This window comes from Oryza brachyantha, chromosome 1 (genome assembly GCF_000231095.2).
Source record: "Oryza brachyantha chromosome 1, ObraRS2, whole genome shotgun sequence".
NCBI lineage: Eukaryota > Viridiplantae > Streptophyta > Magnoliopsida > Poales > Poaceae > Oryza > Oryza brachyantha.
In genome coordinates this window covers 32,163,451-32,186,495 of record NC_023163.2, presented here as the reverse complement: position 1 = coordinate 32,186,495, position 23,045 = coordinate 32,163,451, and the positions used below count along the sequence as shown (strand labels likewise).

The 23,045-nt window shown below is 41.1% G+C and overlaps 2 protein-coding genes across 2 annotated transcripts; both read right to left on the bottom strand.

The window, feature by feature from the left end:
* Positions 1–1,281: 1,281 nt before the first annotated feature.
* Positions 1,282–8,839, bottom strand: LOC102703535 (glucan endo-1,3-beta-glucosidase, acidic isoform-like). Its single transcript, XM_040522606.1, has 4 exons — positions 8,646–8,839; positions 7,172–8,083; positions 5,413–5,433; positions 1,282–2,477 (listed from the first exon to the last, which is right to left on the bottom strand). The coding sequence occupies exons 1-4, from the start codon at positions 8,731–8,733 to the stop codon at positions 1,543–1,545; spliced, it is 1,956 nt and encodes a 651-aa protein (XP_040378540.1). The 5' UTR covers positions 8,734–8,839; the 3' UTR covers positions 1,282–1,542.
* Positions 8,840–10,753: 1,914 nt separating this feature from the next.
* LOC102704768 (ryanodine receptor 1) lies at positions 10,754–11,531 on the bottom strand. Its single transcript, XM_006646606.3, has 2 exons — positions 11,268–11,531; positions 10,754–11,184 (listed from the first exon to the last, which is right to left on the bottom strand). Exons 1-2 carry the CDS (start codon positions 11,517–11,519, stop codon positions 10,999–11,001), a joined length of 438 nt encoding a protein of 145 aa, XP_006646669.2. The 5' UTR covers positions 11,520–11,531; the 3' UTR covers positions 10,754–10,998.
* Positions 11,532–23,045: the final 11,514 nt, after the last annotated feature.

Sequence of the window (23,045 nt, the reverse complement as noted above, 5' to 3'; positions counted from 1 at the left end):
ATAGCTCACAAATCTAAAGGCACGAGTAAAATCACAATTGGATTGCCTGTATGGGTAAGAACCCTTCCCACATCAACGCAAAGTACAAGCACATCGTAATTATATTGCATTTATAATGTAATTATATTTGGATGATTTTTAGTTAGAAAAAAAATACCTGGTCTGATGGATAGGCAGTACCAACCAAAGTTGGTAGGAAAGAAATAACGTGGCTATTAGTTTTCAGAATTTTCGCTTGCTTTAGTTGACTATTTGAGGCCTGAGCACTGTGGAGTATAGCGTTTTTCATACCAGCAAAAAAGAAAGAAATTGTTGGCATTTCCTAAGTCGTAGGCCGTCGAGCGCTGGACTCTCCACAGCCACCGGCCCACAACGGTGGAGAGGATTTTTCTCGTTCGGCCTGCGGGGTTGGGCTACTTGGGCTCTAAGTGGATCACCCATCTGCGGTCCAGTTCATGTCGGCCCAATTGAGTCGCAGTCTTTTTGAGTATCCAAATAATTGATGGGCCCAACTGGACGCTATTGCTAGCGATCTAAATATCAATGGGCCGAACTGGATCGCTGCATTTGTGCTGGATCGGATGATAATGAGCTGAACATCATGGACCGACGACATCTGCATCCGACTCCGCTCATGTCCGCCTGCAAGGCTGCAAAATGTCTAGTGAGCTGGAGAGGGAAATGGTGATTGTGAGAGTTGTATCCGTCCAACAAAAAAGTAATAAAAAATATCTCACGATATTAAATTATTTCTGATCGTTGGATCTAACAGTATAAATCCTACTCAGCTAGATCCAATAATAGAAAACGATTTGATACCTCGAGATACTTTTTATTGGACCGGATCAAATCTTGGTGACCGTACATACAGCTCTCTGCCAGTGGATAAAACTCTTGTTAGGAGGGTGTTAAAGTGAGACGTTTGTAAATCGGTAGCCCCTTGTCTGTCTTTCAAGCACTCACGACTTGCCATGGTCTTTTTGGCACGTTGGACATATCGTCCAAGTAGTAAGCGTTTTATCGTCTCATATTTGAACGTGAGGGGTCTAGTTTTACATTTTTAAACAAATCTTTTTTAATACTTTGAATTAAGAAAATATGTAAATAGAACATTCTCCGTCTGACCGCTCATCGCACCGCTCCCGGTGGATAGACAATAGTTTCCCTGCGCATTTCAAATCTTATATCAATCCCATACTAGTGCAAATCTAAAACAAATTTTGTTAAATTTGAACAAGATTTGCAGCACAAAGAGTATACCATCGCAACTTTATACTCCCATACGTGTAAAACACAGTTGCAGAGTGCACTCTTTTAATTTTTTTTTCAAGTAAAACACAGCTAAAATTTATTGTTCACAGTTAAACGGCGGAGTTATATATAAGTGCCGTGTTGAGCCAGATGCTTTTATCACCGCAACACCTTATATGCTTGCCTCACGTGCATGCATGCGTTCGCTTTGCATTTGACATGAGCAGCTCCAGCTTATTCCAAAATACCAAACAGATCGATTGATCGATCGATCGATCGATCGCTGAATGTCTAGTGGAACGTAATTTTGTACGAGGGCAACTTGCTGGGGTTGAACAGCCCGAAGTGCCTCTCGGTCTCATCCCCGGTCTTCTGGTTCTCGTTGAACATGGCGAACACGTACGTCTCCAGCGCCTCCCCGGGCCTCCTCGGGGTGCCTCCCTTCACATGGTTGATCAGGTTCTGGTTGTACGTCTGCGCGTTGCGCGCGCTGGCCCCGAGCCCGCCGGCCGACGGCCACCCGCTCTCCGACACCACCACCCTCACGTCCGGCGTGCCGGCGTCGTCCAGCGCCGCGTGGACGGCGTCCACCATCGCATCGAAGAGGCTCGTGTAGGTCAGCCCGTTGCCGTCGTCCGTCACCGTCGTGCCCGGCTGGAAGGTGGCGTAGTTGAGGCTGATGTCCTTCGTGTCGCCGACGTAGGCGAAGTAGGGGTAGACGTTGATGAGCAGCGGCGCGCCGGTGGCCGCCAAGAACTGGGCTATGTCGACCATGTAGTCGTCCTTGAAGTAGCCGTTGGACGGCGGGTAGGAGTCGGTGATCACGTCGAACCTCACCGACGTGGACACCTTGATGTTGCCGAGGCCGGCGGCGGAGAGCGCGCTGTTGAGGTTCTGCATGGCCGGGAGGATGCTCTGCGTGTCGCCGCCGGACACCTCGTTGCCGACGGCGATGTAGCGGAAGTTGACGCCTGGGAAGGCCTGGATGTTGTTCCGGACGAACGAGGACGCGGCGGAGGGGTCGGAGGCGAGGGCGCTGAGCTTCTCGTTGCCGACGTCCATGGTGAGAGCGATGTTCGAGCCGCCGAGGGCCTGGAGGATGTCGCTCCTCGGGAAGTAGATGCGCATGGAGTCGATCCCCTTGGACTTGTACAGCTTCACGACGTCGCTCGCCGCCGGCAGGTTGTTTCCGTTCACGCCGTAGCACACGCCAATGGACTGAACCGCTGTAATTTAAGTTGTGAACAGAGCAAGTGTGTAACATGAGCTAATTAATAGCCTAATAGTTAGTATTGCACTATTGCTTCCGGCCCGTTTAAGTTATAAGATGTCTTTTTTTCTCTGAATTCATACAGATACTAATACTAACGCTTATATACATAAACGAACGAAGGGAGTAAGTTAATTATGTGCATTACCTGCAGGAAAAGCTGCAAGGAGCAATGCTACTGCAAGCAGTGGAGCGAAACCTTGCTTAGCCATCTTGGCTTGTTTTTGCAGCTGCAGGTAGCTGATCTGATCCCTAGTACGATCGATCACTCTCTATTATACGAAGAGATTTGTGCATCTATGCATGCAAGTTATCCAGTTCGGCACATCACACGTTCTCGACCAAATCGGTCAGTAGTCCAGCTTGCTGATCGATCGATTTCCAATTTCCACACCACCAGCACAACTCCACTACCACTAGCTAGCTAGTCCGCCACCGCACTACGCAGCCAACCCAACTGAACTAACGCTGTCCAATTCATTGCACACGCCCGGGTGGGCCGGGTCACAATCTGGTCAAGCACTCAAGCCTAAGGCCTCTGCAGATTTTTAGATTTTTCATAGCACGTTTCCGGCCTAGCGCTTAAATGGTGTGCTTGCGATAAAAATTCCGACAGTGTAAAAGTTAAAAGTTAGTCATATGTTCTTTCCGAAGTAAATTTTTACCTTAGCAATAGTTAATTCAGTAATTTATACAACCATATAACTATTTAAAAATGAGCAATTTTACAGTATTTAAGAAGATATCATGAGTACTAAAATTTTAGTATAAAATTTTGGTACCTCTTAGTACCTAAGTAGATAGTACCTCTCAGTATCTACTCAAGTACCGTAAAATTACTCTTCAAAAATAGATAATTTAGAAGTCCAAATTCTTTATAGGTTTGAAACGAAGCCTAACGATGTTTGACGAGCTTAAAAATCTAAGAAACAACCGGTGAGATGCTAGCTAGCTAATAAGAATTTAGAAAAGTTGGATTTCCCAACTTCAAACTTCTAGTTTATTTTTGAATTATACGCAGCTATAAATTCTTATATTTTAAGTACTATTTAAAGAAGCTTTTAATACCTAGAGATAATTGAGTGAGAAGCTACAGGTTTAGAAGGTTCCCCAAATACAGCCTAACAAGCTAATCTTTTGTTTTCTTTGTAAAAAAACTAAACGTCCTATTTATAAAAAAAATAATTTATGCATAAATTAAACTCTTATATACGTGATGAAAAAAAATAAAACTCTAAATTAAATTCAAATTTAAGCTTATAAAAAACGAAAAGATAACCTGCACTATATTCAGATACGCCGACGACTCGATCGCTAGCGAGGTCGTCCACCAGTCGTGGTCGCTTGGAAAAACTGGTGACAGGGCAGGCATGCCGAGGGGCCGGCCGGGGGCGCGCCGCGCGCATACGTTCATGCACGTTGCGTTGGTACGTACACGGACAAAAATAAGTGGAGCAGCAGCGTTGCTTTTGCTTGTCCGGCTCGTGGAAATTCGATCTCGGTCGATCTGTTGATCACTTGATCGACGTGCTGTGTTGGTCGTGGTGGCCTCAACAGCAACGACGACGGATGGCTTGTGTGTTGTGCGCCTGTGCATATCTCTTGGTTGGTGCATGCGACTTGCCATGCAAGTTGCCACGCTAGCTTGCTTGCTTGTGCGTACGTACGTACGTACGCGATCGCGTGCTCCGTTTGATTTGGTGGTGGACAGGCTGGTGCACACTCGCGTCGCGTCCCCGGCCGCCGCCGTATCGCGCGGGGGAGACCAATTTGACGCGTCCGCGTGCGCGCCACACCGTACGCCGGCCGGCCCAGGTGCACGAACGGCGCTATAGTAACTGTAACACGTACGGTGTGCTGTGATCGATCGTCTCTCGTCTACTTCTGATGATTAATCATATGGCAGATCACCGATTTACGATAAAAAAAATAATTTATAGGTTATGATTGTAAGCTAGTTTTATAAAATAAAATATGATAGAATATATATAAATAAATCGACGATAAAATAAAGTTTAAGATTTTAAACTTTAGTTGCGGCTGAAAAGCTGAAGGGTGAACGATAGGGGGTGAACCCATGATGCAACTTGATCGGACACGTACACCATTGTGCAAGAAATACATTAGTGCATTGATTCGTCAGGTCAAAAATATTTAATGTTTGTTTTAGTTTATTTTAGTCAAAGTTTTGATCAATGATCTCTCAACATGTTTGATAAAAAAATTTGTACGAATATGTCTATATCTTGAGAAAAGTACGTACGTACTGTATTGAATTATAAACTTATTAACTTTTCAAATTTATTCTAATATACAATTGATAGCCAAAGTTTTCAAAAAAAATTAATTATATCATGTTTTACATATCAAATATTTATGACCAATGGGAGTAACATGATATTCTAAGACATCAGTCCTACACGAATGTATGGTAAGAGTTTTTTTACTACCACTACTACAGAACCAGCTATTGCAAACGAGCGATAAGGATTTTTGCATGTGGTTGGGCCAGCCGCATGCGCGAAATCGTCTGCAAATCCGATTTTCGCATGCGGGTGCTTAAGCTGACTGCATGCAAAGAGATAAAATCGTGAAAAAAAATAAAGTTGCAAAAATATAAAAACCAATAAAAACTAGCGCCGCCGCCGCCGCCACCGCTCCCGTCGCCGCCGTCGCTATCCGCCGGTACAACCGCCCCGCCTAAATCCACTCCACCTCAGCTGCCCTCGTCCTCACGTCGCCCGGCCACCCTCGTCGTCGTCGCCGCCACGGGGAGGTCATTTTCGCCACGCCAAAGCCAGATCCGTTGTGCCCGAGGTGGCGAGGATGCGTGTGGCCGGCGCAGTGACCGGGCGGAGTCGACGACGAGGCCGGCCGAGTGGCGCGAGGACGAGGGCGGCCGAGTGGCGTGAGGACGAGGGCGGCCGCGGCGGAGTGGACGAGCGTAGCCGGGGCAGAGTCGACGACGACGACCAAGGGAAGTCGAGTGGCCGGGGAAGTCGATGATGACGGTGGCCGAGCAGCGCGACGACGAGGACGACCGGCCGGCGTGGCGGTGCTACGGGGTAGGGCGGCTCGCTGACGGGGGTGGGGACGACGAGGACTCCCGGCGTAGCGACGAGGACGGCCGGTCGGCACAGCGGTGCTACGGGGGAGGCGGTGCGCCGACGGGGGTGGGGCCGGTTGGCGCCCTCTCCTCCTTCCCACCGCTCGGCTTCCTCCGGCCGGCCGCACCGGCGCCGCCACCGCCAGCCGGCCTCGCCGTCGCAAAGAAAAAGTATAGGAGAGAGGGAGAGAGAATGAGAGAGAGGGGAGAGTACGGGAGAGAGCAGCGGCTGTGGGTGGTGATGGAAAGAGGGGTAGGGGGATTTAGGGTTTGTCTTATATATATCCATGTGAGTGGGCCTGATGGGTTTTTTTTTTTGGTACATACTAATTTTAAAATATAAGAAATATAAATAATATTTTGAAGCAGTAAATGATTTCAAATTAAAAACTTATCAATAACAAAGTTGTATAACTCATCAAGATTTACAACTTTTGTTTTGGTCATTTTTCTATATGACTTTGTTTGAACAGTTTAAATTGGAATTTTAAAATATGATAAACTTAAACAATATTTTCAAATACTAAATGATTTCAATTGAAAATGTCATCAATAACAAAGTGGTATAGCTTATCAAGATATAGAACTTTTATTTTGGTCATTTCTTCATTCGACAAAGTGATTTCTAATATTGTTCACAAAATGTACAAATATCTGGTATAGTTTCATAAATATACAAATTCTGTGAAATTATTATTATCACTTTGTCAGATGAAGATATGACCAAAATGAAAGTTATAGATCTTGAGTTATACAACTTTGTTGTTGATGACTTTTTCAGCTGAAATCATTTACTCCTTCAAACTATTATTTGAAGTTTTTAAATTCAAATTTTTAATTGATAAAACAAAGTCACAAAAAAAATGTCTAAAATAATAGGACTAAGAACACAATAACATGATAGAGTATAATTTTATAAACATTTAGGAAAAACAATCATATAATTTGGAGTTCATATGAGTGAGATAACTAGTTTTAAATTTTTAAATTTTATTTTCGCATGCGGCTACTTAACTGGTCCGCATGGAAAAATTGATTTTTTTTCCATGCGGACGCTTAAGTGAGCCGCATGTAAAAATGAGCTTGCGGCTCTCTTAGGAGACCCGTATGGGAAAATCAAATTTTCCATATGAGCCACTTAAAGAGTCATATGGGAAAATGATACACTGTTTTTGCAGACACCACTAGTTATGGTCTGTTTGAAAAAATCACGGGGGCTCCTACAGAAAAATCAATTTTGTACTAATGTACTCTTAAAAAATGTCTTTAGATAAAATATTTTTTAGTATAAAAATTTAATATCTTGAGATATAATTTATCTTAAGATATCAAAATTTTACACTAAAATTTTTGATATCTTGAAAGTATATTAAAAAAAAGCCCATATGGTAAACTTTATTCAATTTCATAATATTGCCTCTGCACCATTACATGTACAGCAGGCAGGTTATTCAAACCCAGATTATATATGAACGTGTCTACATATCGATCTCCTTGTACGTGCTCAATTCTTAATTATGAGTATAATTAATCTTAGAAATTAATGGGGTACGCCGGCGACTGATCGGCGTTGAAGAGGCCGAAGTGCTTCTCCGTCTCGGCGCCTCCCTTCTGGTTCTCGTTGAACATGGCGAAGATGTAGGTCTCGATGTTCCCGGGCCTCTTGGGCGTCCCCTGGCCGACGTGGTTGATCAGGTTATGGTTGTACGTCTGCGCGTTGCTCGCGGTGGCCGCCGTGCCGCCGTCCGACGGCCAGCCGCTCTCCGACACCACGATCGGGACGCTGCCGGCGCCGGCGCTCTCGAGTGCGGAGTAGAACGTGTCGACGATGGCGTCGAACAGGTTCTGGTAGGCGTTGCCGCCGTCCTGCACCACCGTGCCCGGCGACGTGAAGAGCGCGTAGTTGATGTCGATCTGGGCCTGGTTGCCCACGTAGGAGAAGTAGGGGTAGGCGTTGGCCAGCAGCGGCGCGCCGGTGCTCGCCAGGTACTGCGTGATGGGCGGCATGTGCGAGGCGGAGAACGTGCCGGCGGACGGCGGGAACCCGGCGATCACGCCCTGCGACACCGACGTGGACACCTTGATGTTGCCGAGGCCGGCGGCGGAGAGCGCGCCGTTGAGGTTCTGCATGGCCGGGAGGATGCTCTGCGTGTCGCCGCCGGACACCTCGTTGCCGACGGCGATGTAGCGGAAGTTGACGCCCGGGAAGGCCTGGATGTTGTCCTGGACGAACGAGGACGCGGCGGAGGGGTCGGAGGCGAGGGCGCCGAGCCTCTCGTTGCCGACGTCCATGGTGACGGCGATGTTCGAGCCGCTGAGGGCCTGGAGGATGTCGCTCCTCGGGAAGTAGATGCGCATGGAGTCGATCCCCTTGGACTTGTACAGCTGCACCACGTCGCTCGGCGACGGCAGGTTGTCGCCGATCACGCCGTAGCACACACCGATGGATTGCACCACTGTTGATCATTTGATTTGTTAGTTTACGATATATACATCCATGCGTGCACAATTTACACGCTCTAGAGTTAGCTCGGATTTTTGTTTCTCGCTGCTATATAACCAAAAATGTGAACTTTGGGTGCTCCAGAACCGGGTTTTTTTTTTGGGTCCATTTGAAGCATGGCAATTGAATTTTGTTAAGACAGGCCCTCCAATCTGAAAAACACATATTATGTTTTGTATCTTGCTGTAGGTTCCAAAAGGTAATGGTAACTAATTTTGAATCAATGATGTAAAAATCCTGAAAACCTCATATATAATTGGGGAAATACTACTCCCTCTATTTTTTTCACTTAGCACTAATTTCTACATATTTGATCCTTCGTTTTATTAAAAAAATTAAATATTAATTATTTTATTATAATTTGATTTACTACTAAATTAACTTTAATCCTAACTTATATCTTCTTATATAAGATGAACAACCAAACATAAATCCAAATATCAACACGTCAAAAAATAAAACAAAAAAGTATATAATCAATCAAACGCATGCATGGTATATAATACTCTATTTACCTGTGGGAGTGGCTGCAAAGACCCCAAGGACCAATGCCAGTGTGAAAATGGAAGCAGCAGCACGATGCTTTGCCATCTTTATTTGCATATCCACAGGAAATATCACCACTGCCGCTGGCTAGCTAGGTAATTAACTCGATAACCCTCTCAAGCTCTGTACGTGTGTGCTACGGACGAGCACGCAGGACTTTGCATGCATGGAGATGCTTGCAGCGTAACAAAAGCATTCACCCTCTATTTATACAGGTTTGCAGTTCGGCACCCGTCTCTGCCCGCTGCTCGTACGTAGACGAAACCAAGAAAATTAATTAAGCGAGGTCGCAGTCGACGCCGGCCTAATCACAATTAAGCTAGCGTAGATAGAGTAGACGCCACCAATCGCGGCCATGAAAAACCAAAGCCTCTTAGCTGTCTTGTGGTCGATCGATCGTGGAATTCCAGGCCGGTCTGACCCGTCGTGTACGTGGTCTGGAAAGAGAAGACGAGGCGGAGGAGGAAGATGAAGGAGATGGCACTGTACCTTGCGTTGCGGTAATGGCGATAGAAGACGATGAGAGAGGAAGGGGAAGTCGTCGTCGCGTCGCACAAGAGAACGAGACGAAGCCCTACTTGCATGCTGCTTCGCTGCCCGTTGTTCGTAATATAGAATAAATAAATATAGATTGATGTCACATTTTATTATAATCTACAGCTTTAATTATTATAATCTGATAACCTTTTTTAAAAGTGTTTTTGGGTGGGTACATATTTAGGGTCCGCCTAGCAATCAGTTGACCGGAAAAAAAAATAGGTTGTCAATTGATTCTCTTGTGACCGTACGATTTGAATCAAGCCTGCGGAGTGCGGACTCGTTCTCTCTCCGACGCACTAATCTTGTGTCGATCGGATAGCTGGGACTATCAACTGACGAACGGTAGAATTTTCAATCGTCCGCTGAATAGCAAAGGCGACATACTTATTACTCTTAGATGCTTCAAATTAACTATCGTCTTATCATCTATTCCTTTGTAATAGTTAGAGGGTATTTTATATTTTTGTCTCGCAAACCCAATAATCGTTACCTCCAATAATTCAAATAAACAAACACCACGTATATTATTATAAGCTAGTAATCCGAGATGAAGTAGAATTCACGCGCATGGACGTCCATCGTCGATTCGTTGTCGACGGTCAATCCGTGGGCCGGCTGATCATATCGATCCTGCACGCGAATTACAGATCGGACGGCTCACTTGAGCGCTTGTTGAACCGCTACCAATGCAGATGCTAGCGGAATAGCGGATCAAAATCTTGGTGGGCCAAACAGAAACCCAGTTCAATGCACGGAGAAGGAAAGCCTCCCGGTTTAGATTGGCCCAAAGTAAGCCTAGTTTCAAATCTGGCCCATGAGAATCGTTCATTGGATCAGGCTACCAATGGTAGCTAGCCAGGGGCGGAACCGGCATGGACGGCTTGGGCTTAATTAAACCCTATGCCTGGCTAAAAATTATATTAAGAATATGTTAAATTTTAGCTAAGATTTATCTAAATAATTTAACTCTATCAATTGAGCCCTAAGTGTAGGAAACTTGTGTTTTTGCCACTGTAGCTAGCTATCCCAGTTTCGAGACGAGGTAAATGGAAGCCCACTCTTTCTGCGGGCTAGGAGGCCCAGCACGGGGTTACACGGCCCACCAGGAGCAAACCGCACTTCACCCGCTACGTCTCAACTCTGAACCGACCATCAATGCTTCGTTTCCTCTCGTTTACGCATGCGGATTTGTCCAAACCTCACAGATTTGTCTAAACATGCCGATAATCCTGAGAATTCGGCGCTCACTTCATGTGCGTGGATGATCTGTCTGTCGAGGTTATTTATGATTTCTATCCGAGCAATTGTACTGTTCTTGAAAATGCATCAGGAGCTGATTCATGACGATGATTTGTATAAATCGAACAATTTTACGGTTATTTGGAAAAATATCAGGAGGTGCCTCCATTTCTGTGTTATATGAGTTACTTTTTCAAAAATGATAAAATGTATTTATATGATTCCGAAACAATACACCATTTGAAGGCATCACGAATTCAGGGCTGTTGTATACCAGATTCAACTCGTACTACAAGTCTGTAGTCTGCACGGCTGGGCCGGCTTCAAATTCCTTCATCATAAACTGCAGGCCACGTACATTAGTCAATTCTCTAATCTCTGCAGCTTGGGCCTATGGCTAAATTAATTGGCTATCGCATCGATCATATCCTTGCATAATCTATCGAACAAACCGAAGCATTTGCAAGCACATTTCCATGGTGATAACCACACATATCGAACAGCAAAAATTAAAGTTGCAGTTTTTTTTTTCTCCCGGGGCGCCTACTGCACCTCCCTCTTTGGCCTGTTCCTGGTGCGCGGAGCAGCAGCCACAAGAACTCCCTCCTTCTCCACCGGCGCCGGCCGCGCAGCCTCCTCCTCCTCCTCGTATACCCCGTCGTCGTCGTCGTCGTCTTCCTCTTGCTCGAAATCCTCGTTCTCCTCCATTATCGCCTTGTTGGTCTCCATCTGCAAATGAGCAAAACGATCAGCTACATAATACGATGATGAATCGATTGTTTCCTCTTGAACAGCGAGAGATCCGGCGGTACCTCGCGGAGGAAGCGCTCGTCGAGGTCGTCGGCGACGCGGGCGGCGGTGAGGAGCGTGCCGACGAAGAGGGAGACCGGCAGGACGAACGCCAGGACGAGCGCGCCGGTGCTGGGGGGCCCGCCTGCCCGCACGACCACGGAGCGCCGGCGGCGGCCGCGCCAGGCCGAGACGCGGGGAGGCCGAGCCGAGCACGGCGTGGCTCTGGCGCCGAGACGCGGCGGCGTGGAGAGAGCGGCGAGACCTCGCGCCATGGATGGTGCTGCGGAGTGAGCAACGCGGAGCACGGTGGTTTGTCTTATCCATTCTATCCTCAGCGCCACGTCGCTCGGCTTACTACAGCCGTCCGATCTTTTGGAGTTTTTTCTATTTTCGTTTTAAATATTGTTTAAAAAGGTGTTTCGTATCATGCAAAAAGTCAAATGACATATTTGCAAACGAAAAATAATTTATAAATACAACTTTTATATACGCAATCTTAACAGTATAAAAGCCAGACTAAAAAATAAAATTTGGTGAAAAAACCCAACATGAACTTCAAATTTAAAATTATAAATTTAAATTTTGGCTTATAAGCATAAATAGAACTAAAAAGATAAACGTGACAGCTGACGGTGTAACTTTTTTCCCCCTGTCGATGAACCCTACATGACTATCTACCACATCACAACAAACAACTGTGGGAGGGTGTTTTATGTTAAATCAAACACTCTAAATAGGCGTTGTGGGACTAAGATTACATGCGGTCATAACTAGGACCGTAAATTAACAAATATTTAAAATCTCATCGGTTCATTTTCCCTATGAATGATGTAGATTAAGTGCTACCGTGTTATTATAGTATGTGCCTAATGTTTTGTCTGTAGTAAACTCTTTCTCCATGAGACTCAGCCCTTAAATGTGATTTGAACGGTCCTAGTGTAATTGGTTAAGTTATAGTCACACTACACCTGAATCGAGTCCTTCGTTGGGTATAGGTATGTATATATGTGAGATGAAAATATCGTTTCGTAAATATCAAAAAAAGAAAATTAAAAAACTTTCGATCTTATGACATTAGGATGGCAAATCGTCCCATTTGCTTGGCTTAATTGGGCCACGAACCTAAATGCTTGGTCTAATGGGCTATTTAGGGTATTCTGTATGCAGGGCCCAAATTGTATGGGCCCAACTCTATTTCGATTTCTTCATCGTGTTGGGCAGGCAGAATCGAACAGCGATGGTGCCTATATATATACGTCACTCTCGGGTACAATATAAAAAGAAACAAAATAAGGTCGTCACAGGCCTATCTATCCTAGCTCTAATTAACACACGGATTTGCTACGTACTTGCGATAATTAGGTGGTGTTTTGACAGCGACACGACCGGGGCATGTCGCAAACGAATCGATCTCGACGGCGACGTTGCCGGCGTTTCTGGCCATGGATGGATCGTCGCCGCCCGACAGCTACGTCTCGCACGTCGCGGCTCTCCGACGAGCTGATTATTGCATGCCCAAACGCTAGCTAGCCACTACTGCTCCAGCTTAATGATTATATTATATAATTCCGCTATATACTTTGTTGGGGGGGGGGGGGGGGGGGGGTAGCTAATTAATTAATTAGTGACTTGCTAGTAATTAATTAGCCTCTCTTTCGCTTTCGTTCTTCTTCTTCTCCCTCTCGATCGATCCCGTGCGTCTACTGACGTCCACTCTTGCCGTAATTGCTAGCGTCACGCGATCGTGCTCCCTGACGTACTCGCTCATGCATACAAGTGGTCAGAAATTTTTGGTCGATTGAACTGGTCAAGTTTTGTACATGCATGCTCCGTGTGTTTTGATTGAGAGAACCGAGAACAAGTAAAAGATTATTTAGCGAACGTTTGAGTACACTATTTTCGTGCGAACGCTCGGTTTTTTTTTTTGGCATAGGACATAATTCCTTTTTTGGCAGTTTATATCTAAGGTTTGTACCATTTCGCGTACATCAGTTTCACGCGAACACTCGTTATTTTCTTTTTTTTTTCCTGGCATATGGTCTTTTTTTTTTTGAAAAGTTACGCTCGTGAAGTTTCTGTACTCCTATACCACCTATCTTTTACTATAGTTTTACATTTTAGCCCTCAAATTTCTTGATATTAAAAATCAGTTAAATATAGATTGATATGTACATTTAAATTCAAATTGAGATGGCTATTTCATATAAGAAAATTTGATAACACATCATAAAATCCGTAGCAAAACACGGGTATTTAACTAGTGTACCATAAATGTTTACACATATAAAGTTATATCCGACTCTAGGATTTGATTTTCAATTTTAAATCCATGTGTTTACATATTTGTTTTAAAAAAATATGTGCAAAGTCTATACATATTAATAAGGTGTTAGCGCGTTTAACCTTCGCCAAATAGACCTATCCAAGAACGAGCACTTGTCTTGCTACTAAGTACTTTGCTAGTGAAGCTACTGGTACTTAATTAGTTGCATAGTCTGGCAGTACTATGCTACTGCGTGCTTGTTACTGGTTGTTCTTGAGCTGGTTGATGCAGCCAGAGAGCTGGTATAGCCAGCCATTAGGTTACCTCTCCGATGGGTATCTATAAGCTATTTATAGCCTATACTATACAATTTCTAATAGAAAAGAGATAAAAGTTATCTCTTAATTAAGAGATGGTCTCTTACACATATTTTAATGTTATTAACTATTTTTGGATGCAACACATGAAACAAAGAAGTAGTAGTTATCGATGAATGCTTTGACATGAAAATCCCATATCCTTTCGTTCCTTTGCATTTGAAGGATCTTTGTTCGGCTAGTGAATTGAAAACTTCTCGCAAGTGAGAATAAATTGTAGGGTATAAATGAGTTATTTGCTAAAAACTAAATTATTAAAGAAATTGTTTTTTAGAATGATTAGAGATAGTATGCTATCTCTGTTATTGGATATCTCTGTTATTGGAGGTAGCCTTATCGTTGTGATCGCGAGATTGTACTAGTAGTTGAGAGTGAATGTGCAAATTGAATTATTTGCAATTTGCATCCATGCTACCGACACAACTTTAGGTCAATAAGAGTCAAAGCGAGCTGCATGTGCTACCTAAACAACAGATTTGTTAATTACAGAACAACATCTGCAGCTGAAAAGATTGATTTCATAATTATTTAATTCTGCTGTCTAACCTTCCGTTGATCACTGCCGAGTAATCCCTTCAATAATACTCGTTCGTTGAAAATAATAATCAGATTTTAGTTTGAGTTACCTAATTTTGATCCGCGAATATCTTTTAAACGATATAGTAGTAATCATTAGTGTTAAACCTGTAAGATTTGTAATCGAGAGCATTGTGCCAGATCTTACACGCTAATTTATAGCCATGTTTTTTATATCAGCAAACGGAATTGGAAATAGTAGATTCGAGGATGAAAACGTATTAGAAAATCTTAACGAAAACTATATCAATGAAAACTGGTAATTAATAATGTTGAAGCCGATATCGATATGAACTGGTAATTTGATAATGTTGGAACAATAACTGAAAAAAATCACATATCAAACTTAACATTATTATATGGTATCACCCACAATTAAATTCAAGCTTAAAGCATGTGAACTGTAAACTGTCTCTTCTTTAATTAGCCATATAATTACACAACAGCTTTGGTTGAGCACACCCATCTTTTTCGCTGCTTGTGCTTATAAGCCAAACTATGAATTTTCAACTTTATATTTGAAGTTGATTTTGACGTTCTCATCAAAGTTTATGTAAATAAACTTATTCTTATTCATAAATTATTTTTTTTTACAAATATTCCGTTTGGCTTTTCCATAAAAAAGTCAAAAAGAATCACCCCTAAATTAAACTACAGTTCAAATAGAGATTATGCATCGTAGTCCATAAATATTGCGTCATTTAGCAATACACTGCAATTATTGCAGGGGGCGAATTTAACGTGCGGCGACGGAGCTCGAGCTCCCACTATCTCCGTTTAAGTTATTGGAGTCAGACCCACTAAAATTTTATGGTAAAGATCAATAGAAACGGACGCTAAAACTCTATTAACTATTCAGACCCCATAATTTTGTTGGCTTGATCCGCCACTGAGTACTTGTAATATGTATGTTGGGTAGACGAAAAAAATAAGATATTTTAAAGCGAGGTAGTAGAACATTTTTGGAATTAACACCTTTAGTGTATTCCGTATAGTACATGGCGTTTGAAGAAATAAAACAATAATTTATTGATATGGGGCAGTACGTACTCTTGCCGCTGTCGCAAGGGAACAACAGGCACCATGCATCCATGTCAGAAAACCCTGCAGATCATCCGCGTAATGCACACCCGATCGAATGATCTGCAATTAATAATAACAAATCGATCCATCGGTATGCTTGCATGCATGGTACGTACGTACGTATGAGCTGGACGCCTCTATTGCTGTTTGAGCTAAGGAACGCTAAACTGCACATCACTTCGCACGCAGCTTAATTAGCTGGCCGACCGGGGCCCGTTAATTAGTTTTCCGCTGCACAAAACTGCCAAAACTCTATTGCACCGTCTCGCTGGATCATAGAATTAACATTATTTTAATAGAAAATAACAAAAATAGAGGGCATCCGTAAAAATCATAAATTTAGTGTTCGATAGGACTCCTATCGAACGGCCAGTAGTCAATTGGGAAGAAGAAGATCGGACTAGATCATCAGCGTTGCAGTTTGATAGGAGGTCTGAGTTAGACAGGGCTTGTCTAACTTTGTATGCAAATATATATATCTGTATGTATACACGTGGCCATTTGTACGTATACGAGACGACGACATTGTGGTTTGGCGCATGTAGGTCTCTGTACACAGAACTACGTACTGTTCCATATATATGTGTGAGCACCGTGTGTATGTATGCGCGTACAGAAGTTACAGATCGAGCCACATCGTCGTCACGTGTACACGTATGTTTTGTACGTATACCCGCGTCCCTTTCGATCGGCGCATGGCCGCTGGGGCAAGTGGTTGCGAAGCCTTTGCTCCTCCTAGCGCGATTTCTATATGTAAGCAGGGTTAACGTTTTGGACTAAAATCGATCAAAAAACACTGGAATTTAAAGATTTCAGCATGGGATCAAAACAGATTAATTTCTTGTAAAATTTCGATTGTTTTTTCATAGCTCTGTACTATAGTTGTAGTGCTTGGCTAGCTCTACGTAACCAGTGTACTGTACTACTATGAACTAGAGTAGTACCCATGCATGCACACAAAAGCAGAAAAGGCTACTACGAAACGACGGCGACATGACATGCACGTTTTATGGCCTTTCAGGGGGAATTTGAACCCTATAATGTCTATATCTATGTGATTTTTTAATGAATTTTGGGCGTATAATTTTTCATATATTTTATTTTTATAGAAAGAAAAAATACTTTGATTTTCTGTAGACCACTCGTACAAACCAAACGACTACTATAACGATTATATTTTTAGAAATCCAAATTCTTTATGTTAGGCCGCCCTTATTGTGTGCAAGGTGTGGTCAAATATCTCAATATATCAGCCGGCCCTACGCGGTACCCCGGGGTTAATCTTTTCGCTTTCGGAGGAAAAATGATGAGCGACGTATTTATAAACGAAAAATAATTTGTGAATAAAATTTATATATATATATTTTGTACGATCTAAAAGCAAAGATTAAACAATAACTTTTGATGGAAAAACTTCAATATTAACTACAACTTTAAAATTTTAATTGAAAAAGTTGAGGGTGCCAATGCTCAGACATCTGTGTAAAGTCACCATATGAACGATGCATGGGCAAGATATGTACAGATAATATAGATGCATGCTTTGATTCTTTCATTCACTGTGCTGCGTGCATGATGAGATGTTCCAACTACTGCTAGGTAGCTCATGCATGTAACTAGCTTTGCCCCGGCCTAAGGCATTTAGGTTTTCGCAGGGATTGGAAGAGAGATATAATACCATTATTAATTATTCATCTTGTTCAATTAATTCACATCACATGGATCTTGGTCGATCGGCTAGCTACCTAGCTGGTCGGCTCTGATATATCGGTCGAGCTTTGTGGCTGACAAGCTAACGCGCTCCTATGTTAGTACAGAGTACTCTGTATAGTAAATTAATGTCCCCTGTTAAACCAACTTGTCAAACCTGTACAGTAATTGTCGCATACTCTATCTTGTTCAGTAGTTTTTCATATTTTGAACAAGAGTAAAGATAAAACTATTAATTAGACATTTAACTATCAATATATTTTAAAATATTTAGTTCGAAAACAAACATGGTGTATAGATTAGCCACGTAATGTACTTTCGTAAACTTAAACATTTACTTATTTTTAGTGAAATTTTATGGTACTTAAAAAATACCATTATGTTATAAATTTTTAAGTGCAAAATCTTGATATCTTGAGATGGTAAAAAAAATATTTTTATATACACTAAAATGAAAAATGTAGTCAGACATATGTTTTAGAGACCTTGTCAAAAACATCAACAACTAATGTGGAGCAGTAGGTAGCCTAGTCATGGACACAAGTCTTTGAGAGTTGAAATAACTGTACATCCGTATGATCGACGCGTGCCTGGGAGTTAATGAGTCCTGTATATATACGCCGCCGGTACACTAGCCAGGTCCAGGCACCTTGCAATTCACTACTACTACAAGTAACTGCACGCAGTGACATGATCGACATAATAATCGCTACCTTACCTTAGCTTAGGGTGGTACTACTATGCTTAGGTACGTACTGCTATGTCAGTCTCAAAAGTAAATATTTTTAATTTAGTACTATCAAATGATTTACTTTAGTCGTTTTAGTGGTACCAAATTAATTTATTTATTTTCTAAACATCTAATTGGCTATGAAATTATTAGAATTACAAAAGTCATGAGAATATATATTGGATATAAAATTTAAATCCTAAAACATTTATATTTTGAAGGAGGTAGTACTATACATAATGCATTCATGCATGAGCATTAGTATGCAGTCATTCAGAACCTTAGATAGCTAGCAAGCTGCTATAACACTGTGTGCGTATCTACCGTCACCGATCTCCTTGTTTTTACTTATATTTATAAGCGAAAATTTATTTAGAGTTTTTTTGGATTTTTTTCGTATTTTATTTTTCAGTCTTGACTTTTATATATATATATATATATAATTCATAAATTATTTTCTATTTACAAATTATCATTTTTTATTGTTACTACCTCCATGACATAATAACTTCTTTTTTAATTTCTATGTCCAAAGTTTGACCATTTGTCTTATTTAAAAAAAAATTGTACAAAAACTTAAAAAAAATAGTCACGTATAAATTACTATTCATGTTTTATCATCTAGTTACAATAAAAATATTAATCGTATAAAAATTTTAAATAAGACGAAGAGTCAAAGTATTATATTAAAAAATAAAAAATAGTTTATTTCGGGACGAATGTAGTATTCAATAAGTGAAAAATGACCCCACGGTGTTGCCTGTAACATGGACTGCTGCATGCTCCAGCTAGCTGATCAGCTAGTGTTTCAGCAGTGGAAAATTACTGTTGTCACACACGTATTACTACTAATATGGTCCAGAGATGCTATACCTGGAGTAGCTAGCAGCTAGCCTCGCACCGGCCAACACGCCGGCCGATGACACGCACGCATGCAAAGTTCGGCTATCTACTCATAGTATACTCCAGTTAGCTAGGACTCACGTACACGAGCAGTCATGGCCGATCCGATCCGTATATCAATAACTAATATATATATGCACGAACACAACTTAATATGACTATATACCATATATGATTAAAAAAGAGAGAGATTAATTATAACGTGCCAGCTAATTAACAGCGAAATTAATTTATAGGCCGTGGAGAATTATTAACCAGTACCAGTACACGTACTCGATCGAGATCTCCATCGGTTGTTGCATATTGCACGTACGTACGCATGCATGTCGTCGTCGATCGATTCGCCTAGCTACCGTATTTGTCGTCCTCTGATTCGATCCATCGACCGATCGGATCGAGAAAACGTTCATTGGGGAGTTGATCATAAACTCTCAAAATTTATTATGTACTGAAGTTATATTTCTTATATATTTTTATATATTTATAGAGTGATATATTTTATATGAATATATCTTTTCATTTTTTTAGATATTTTGGTAACTATCTCCATAGAATACAATCACGCATGAATGAGAGGGATATCCCGTTACGGGCTTCTTTGGAGCAAATGAATTTTGGAGAAATTTTGAAAGAATATATCCCTATAAAAAAAATTTGCCCATTGGAAGGAACGAATACATCTTCCAAATTACTTTAAATTTATTTAGAAATGCCTCAAAAATATAAATTTTAGAATACTTTCAAGATAAGGTCCAACCTCTTGGAAAAGTTTCTTTGCTTTTATCTCTCTTTTAAATTCTACGTTTTTCTTGTGCTAGATTCAAATGTTTATTCTTGTAGATTTTATATATTTCTTTAATTCATAGAATTATATTGGTACAACACTTCAATCTTATTTTTTATATTATTGTGTTTCGATAATGCTGCATTCCAAAAGACCCTTACGGAGTACAACCTTCGTCCCATAATAGCCATAATAGGTTCATTTTTCAATTTATGTGTCCAAAGTTTAACCATTCGTTTTATTTAAAAAAATTGCAAAAAAAACTTAAAAAAATTAGTCATGCATAAAGCACTATTCATATTTTATCATCTAGTAACAATAAAATTATTAAACGTAAAAAAATTTCAAATAAAACGAAGAAGAGTCAAAGCATTATAAGTTTAGAATGGATTCCTGGTCATGGAACAACCGTGTCCATGTGTTCACCCTGAGGAAACAGTTTTTAGCACATGGGTGTAGGTACACCCGTGTGCTTGCATGCCATCTAAAAAATATGAAAACATTTGGCAAGATTGATTAATATGATTTATATTACTCCACAAACATGCAAGTTTAAATTTAACTTCTACAAGTTGTAGCAAAAAAAACAAACAAAACTGAAACTAAGTATACGCATATTCTTAATTGTTTTTGTTATTTTTGCTATAACTTGTAGAAGTTGAATTTAAACTTGTATGTTGGTGGAGTGATATAACTCATATTAAACTATCTTGTTAATGTTTAATAATTTTTAATGACTATTTAGATGGCATGCAAGGAACGGGTATAAAGGTGCTAAAAAATTGCTTCCATTCACCCTGCCCCTGTACCGATACAGCTAGCTGTTGTGCCCTACCTTGCTACTAGCTGGGAGCTGTAGCCAGAGAAGTTAATGGCCATAGAGCTATAGCCAGTTAAAACGGGATCCACACATGAGCTACAGCTCTGCACGTTTACATCGATCGCACGTACAGCTAGCTAGCTAGGTTGCAGGGAGCATGCACGTACGTGCGTACGTACGGGAACGCACGACGCGCGTGAAAATTCCATATATTGCCTGCATCTATCCATCTGCAGCATGCACATACATACATATGCGATCGATAGATCCGGCCGTGTCCGTATCATGCACAACTAATGTATTGAAGCAAACCAACAAACGTCAACTATATGATCACATATCGTGTGCCTGCACTTAAACTTGGCTCTGTCCTTGCAAGAAGATTGTGTGCATGCCCATCAATTAATTCAGTTGCCTACGAAATTAAACGAGGTCAATGGGTCAGTTGGAAATGCAGGAAGCCGGGGAAAATGAAGCCAGAGAAATTTAAATAGCCTATTTATTAGGGAGTGAACTTGAAACTGTCCAGTGTTGTTTACCCATTGTTGAATTAAAAGGATCTTTTGTTGTTCTTCTTTACTTTTTCTTTCGTGTATCGAGAATACTAAAAACGATGTATATTGCGAAAACGGCACAATGGCGTGCAAAATGCATTCTCCTATTTCACTATATCCTTTTCTTATGCTTATGTTTAGAAGCCAAAATTTGAATTTTCATCCTTAAATGTAGAGTTAATTTTTTAATTTTTTCATCATAATTTATTTTCCAGGTTTATCTTTTAGATAGTTAAAAATAAAAAATGTTATATTTGTATTTTTAGTGATCTACAAGTCAAACATGAAAATAAACTAAGATAAAAAACTCTAAAAATCAAATCTAAATTTAAAGTTAAAATTTCAAAATTTAGTTTATAAATAAATAGAAGTAAAAGATAAGACCGATTACACGGAGTTCTTCTACTGATCCGAAGAACCTTGATGAGTCAGGGACTTATGCGTGCGTAGTCAAGTTTGAAGATTGTGTGGGCATGGGTGATCGATGTGCCTGTCCATGATACGGTTGTAAAGCCGACAAAGCCTCTCATTGGCCAGAGGACAAAGACCTGGCATGTACTGGCTGGCTGGCCTAAACTACACAGTGATTACAAAGGAAAAAAAAAAACTACAACTATCAGTAAAAAAACACTCTTCACACAGTCCATTTTCACCTTGTCCCAAGTCCAACTGCAATCCAGCTCACCTGCAGTCTGTCCGGCCCTCCCCATGCTGCCACCTTTTTTTTTTCACCACTGCTTTGTGCTTTCGAAAAAGGAAAAAAATTACTCACTCCAACCTCCTCTGGCATTGCTGTTGGAAACGATACCGCTGCATAGCTGGCAAATTGGTCAGTTCAGTTGGATGTGCTTGCTACAACGCATGCATGCTGATGCTGCTACCGAAACACTACTATGTAAATTGAGACCAAATATTTCAGACCAGTTTGATGTGAGAGCAAAATTAGTATTATCAACTCATAAAAAAATAGTATTATCAAATTTTGGGCTATTTTAATTTTTTTAAAAAAACATTTAGTTTGGTGTTAAATTTTGTTAGTGCCTTTGTCTTCTAACCAAATAAGAACTATTAGACTTTACTTATACTTATTTTGGACTTAAATCTAATATATTTTTACCTTGCATAACATTGGTAATGATAAATTTTAATATAAATATATTTTGATAAGGTCAATTTTAGTCGTACACGTCCATTTCAAACTATAAATATGTCTAAGTTGTTTAGCATACAATAATGAGTTATCAAAAGATTATATTTTAGTCACTTCAATGTCTAATTGTTGAATTGATTAATATTTATTTCTAAGCATTTGACCAGCTCTGCGGTCATTAGAATTATTGAAATAATGAAAATCGTAGCAAAAATATTTATAATATGATATAAAATTTAAATCATAAAAATACTTTTATGTTATAACAAGATGCTTGTAATTAATAGGAACGGTACTCGCACAGTACATTTTATTCCGTTTTTAATTTGCTCTAGTGGTCTTGCCATATTTCAATCTTTTGCTGGGTCGATATAATGAGGAGTTTGGCTTTGTTCTGACCTGCCAGCTCCCTCTGTTTCCAGCGAGGATTTGTCAGTCTCCAAATACTACTCCAACTGGCAAGCTGCTGCTTCGAGAGGTTCGAGGTTCACCCAAAACTGCGGCACAGCTGGATTTCTGCACACACACAACGACACAATTTTTTTTTTCTTTTGGCGACTTTTGGAACACCTGCCCGCCCCAAAACTGGCATCACCGCGCGTCTCAAAAATTTCCATCTTTCTTGCCTATCCTACCTTAACCCACGGACGCACAACAAACACATGCCCTACCCTGAATCATGCGAATTAGTGCTCTATGCTATTTGTGTCTAACTTGTGCTCAAAGAACACTATAATGATGCTGCAATCCCTGGCATAATTGGATGGACGATCATCGCCGTATTTTTTGGGGTGGCACGATGATTAAAGATGATACGGACGGAATCTAGTAACATCTGCTGCATGATT

Bases quoted from the DNA above. Each gene is read 5' to 3' on its own strand.
- LOC102703535 (XM_040522606.1), bottom strand. From the start codon at position 8,733: ATGCAAATAAAGATGGCAAAGCATCGTGCTGCTGCTTCCATTTTCACA. The intron at 8,084-8,645 runs GTAAATAGAGTA...AATGATCAACAG, and splicing joins CTTTGCAGCCACTCCCACAG to TGGTGCAATCCATCGGTGTG. The intron at 2,478-5,412 runs GTCCTCGCGCCA...CTTAAATTACAG, and splicing joins CACGCCACTCGGCCGCCCTC to CGGTTCAGTCCATTGGCGTG.
- LOC102704768 (XM_006646606.3), bottom strand. From the start codon at position 11,519: ATGGCGCGAGGTCTCGCCGCTCTCTCCACGCCGCCGCGTCTCGGCGCC. The intron at 11,185-11,267 runs GTACCGCCGGAT...GCTCATTTGCAG, and splicing joins ACGAGCGCTTCCTCCGCGAG to ATGGAGACCAACAAGGCGAT.